We start from the raw sequence: 3900 nt of genomic DNA on the forward strand, positions 1-3900 counted from the left end.
ATGTTAGTGTTTATTATTGATAGTGTAAACCAGCCAGTCAGATTGTTTTCCCCATCCTTGAGGTTGAGCTGATAGATAGGAGTACATTTTTAAACAATGTGAGGTGATTAAACACACAAATTTTATTTGTTTGGTTAATATTTAAGAGTAGATGAAGTTGTGCTCCTTAACCAATTTATCAACTGTTTGATCTGATGTGTTTTACAAACCAATCTGAGTAACAAACTTCCGTTCCAAACGTGTGGGTAATTTTTGTCAGTAGGTGTTTTAAAACTGAAAGTCAATTTCTCATGAATGATTTCGCTATGATAACCTGAGATCCAAACTTTTATATCTTAAGCTATGAATATTTTTTATTTAAGTAATGTTACACAAAACGGGATAAAGTGTTTGACGTTTTCTTTCACCAGATGCTGGAGCTTCGAGATCATATTGAAGAACTACACAAACAGCACAAGATGATGTCCGAATCTCCCAAACATAGAGATATCACTCAGGAATTTGCTTTACGTAGTACCCTCAGAGATCTAAATGCAAGCTGCAAGGTAATATGCAAAACCCTGTGAATATTACATGTGTATTTAAGCTCTTTTGTTCAGATTAAAATAAGAATTTTGAAGTGAAAAAAGATTGCTTTCATTGATATATATTGTAAAATATATGACAAAAAACGTATGTAGTTGTACAAATAAAAAGATCTACTTTAAATTATAAATCAGTAATAATGAATCTCATAATTTTAATAAAAATGATGAAAAGTAATAATAATGTTTTATAAATTTTGAATATGGTTAATATATTCTGTGTTTCTAACAAGAAAATTAGTCGTTTTAAAAAAGGAAGGAAAAAATATATATTCATTCTACTCTTGAAAATGTTCCTTTACGAGAAAATTAGTCGTTAAAAAAAGGAAGGAAAACAATCTTCGCAAGTTTTATCAGGATTTTTCCCTTTATTTCTTTTATTTATGTATATTCATTCCACTCTTAAAAATGCTCTTTTACTTCAGATACGGAATGTGCCATCGTTGATTAGAACTCGTACATCAAGGGGTGTTTTGTTTAAAACATTACATTATTTTCTTCCAGTGACGATTTTCTATTGTCCTCTTTGTTCTGTATTTGTTTTTTCACATGCCAGAAATGATAACTTGGATAATTTTTTCTTTTTATTTATATCTTCGATATTAAACTTGTTCAGCAAAATGATGGCTATTTATAATATCAAAATGATATCAGGCCTTGGCAAGGGGTAAAAAATAATAATTTATTTATCAACACAACTTGTGGAAAAGTTTAAAATTAAAAGCAGGTACAATGTCTAAAATTCACAATAAAAACTATTTGGCTAGCAGCCAACATCAAAAGACTACATTTTTCTGTAGCTTTACACTGCCATAGACTAAAGTAAAAAATATGTGAAAAGTGGGTAGAAAAAGATTTAACTCATTGTAAACTTAGCAAGTGGTATCTGACAACACTTGTTCTGTACAATGATATTTTGTTCTAGTGTGATATCAGACATCAAAGATGACATCCCATCATTAGTTTTGATCAAATATTGTCTGTGATGTAGATGTAATGGAACTCTATAGAAAAAGAGAACTCCGCAATGCTACCCCAGGCATGGCTTGTTGGTTAGTGTGCCGGACTTCAGATCACATCACTGAACATGCTCATCCTCTCAGCCATGGAGTATTATAATGTGACAGTCAATCCCACTTCTCATAAAAATTTAGCTCAAGAGATGGTGGTGGGTGGTTTTGACTAGCTGCCTTCCATCTGGTCTATTACTTGTAAATTAGAGATGGCTAGCATAGCTAGCTCTCAAGTAGCTTTGTGTGAAATTCCAAAAACAAACAAACAAACCACAATGCTATCATGTACAATTAACTCTTTCAGCACAGGCTTGGCTCCTGGAACCAACCTCGTAATCATTTTGTGCTCGTTATAGTTTTCATGCTATAACTTTTAAATTATTAAGCATACGTTAATGAAATCTGGCAAATTATCAGTAAACATTACAATGTTCTCATACACAAAATATAAAATTTTTTATTCAGACTTAAGGTTTGTAAAGCAATGTTTTTCCCATGCCTTTTTTTTTCTTTTCGCATATTGCCTATCCAACATGCAAAGAAATTTTCATTTTAAGATTAAAAATACTTTTGTCATCAGAAAATTTTTTTAATTTCACACATGAAGTCTTTATAATGTCCAGATAGTTATCAAATGTTTCTTAAGAAAAAACTTTATATTTTATCTGTTATTTTCAGTAATAAATCTCTATACAGATTTGGTCAATTTGACCGATCTTGTAACCACGTTAAAAAAATTAGGAAATAAATATAAATTATGCCTTTTTTATTCTAGAATGACATGAAAACATAAATGTTTAGACTAAATAGCTTAAATCTCATATCATTATACATTTGTATATATTTCTTATTTTTATTATATTGACCTTCTAGCCATGCCAGGCTAACAATACATAAGTTACAATGATGCGGTACACATGCCACATTTTACCATATCCAGTAATATAAAACTGACCTTTAATCTGTACAATGTGACCTGTCTTGGCTGTGTTTTAGTAGACTAGTATTTTGTAAAATACAGTCACATTTTAATTATTATACAATATATATATGTGTATACATTATTGCTATTTAGAAATAAGTTCTTAAACTTATTTTTTTTAAATATAAAACAGTAACTAAAGAAGTAAAGCAAACAACTATTTCTTCTAGATACGACCTTTGTACTTGGTTGCTGCATAATTTAGGTTGCTAAGCCTTTTAAAATTTTGTACGTGGAGGATATTAAACGAAATAACTTTTTTTAGGTTTTATATATACATTCGAATAACTAAAAAAATCATAAATTACTTTATCAATACCATAGAATCCCACTATAATTTATCAAGCTTAGTAATTAAGCTTTATTTGGGTCTAAAAAAAAATGAAATTTTGAGCAGATTAAAAACACTACCTACCTCTTTGTAAGCTTGGTTTGAAAGAAAGCGGTGGCATCCAAACATATTAAAATGGCTGAGAAAGCCACTAGATGGACAATCTGAGCTTTCGATTGGTTATTCATGTTATATATAAAAGTAACTGTATATAAGGGAGCATTTCCAAAAATGGAAAGAGGTGAGTGGGGTGTCACTGTGTTTGATTTATTACATGAACAATACCTCAGCAAATAGAAAAGATAGGAGGTTCTTGTTTTATATTCTAGCTTGTTAATATCAGTATTTTGAGCTCTTAATTAATACGAAACTGTAGACTTTGACTTCACAAACATCTAATTGGAACCAGTGCTGCATTCAACATACCACATGACACACAAAAATCAATGTTTAACTGTGTTCTTATAATATTTACTTTTATATTAAAAAATTGAAATACTAAAATTTGAATTATAATCTACAACTTGATACCAAACTTATTGACATAATTTCAATAATAGTAGTTCAGTAAAATTTTTAAGGCGAGTCAACAAAGCAGATGACATGGCCTTTCACCCGTGACTTATCTGGAAAGGGTTAACAAGTACACAGAATCCATTACAACATTCTTTGTTATAATTTGTTAGTTTTCCTCTTTCAGGAATGGGATCAGCTGTCTGAACAACAGAAAGAGATTGAAGATAAACTACAGGAGTTGGAAGCATCCCCACCAAGGTTAAGAAACAATGATTCTTTAGGCTTAACATTTGCTTACAAAGTACCAAGGTTAAGAAACAATAATTCTTTAGGCTTAACATTTGCTTACAAAAGTACCAAGGTTAAGAAACAATGATTCTTTAGGCTTAACATTTGCTTACAAAAGTACCAAGGTTAAGAAACAATGATTCTTTAGGGTTAACATTTGCTTACAAAAGTACCAAGATTAAGAAA

The 3900-nt window shown here is 30.2% G+C and overlaps 1 protein-coding gene across 1 annotated transcript in view; it reads left to right on the forward strand.

Annotated features, from left to right (window-relative positions):
- LOC106464174 (lysine-specific histone demethylase 1A-like) overlaps positions 1 to 3900 on the forward strand; it is a 192498-nt gene that overhangs the window by 33098 nt on the left and 155500 nt on the right. The window contains 2 exon segments of the mRNA XM_013924296.2: positions 411 to 545; positions 3611 to 3684. Of these exon segments, the coding sequence (XP_013779750.1) occupies positions 411 to 545; positions 3611 to 3684 (209 nt within the window).

The sequence above is a fragment of the Limulus polyphemus genome, unplaced genomic scaffold (assembly GCF_000517525.1).
Source record: "Limulus polyphemus unplaced genomic scaffold, Limulus_polyphemus-2.1.2 Scaffold1579, whole genome shotgun sequence".
NCBI lineage: Eukaryota > Metazoa > Arthropoda > Merostomata > Xiphosura > Limulidae > Limulus > Limulus polyphemus.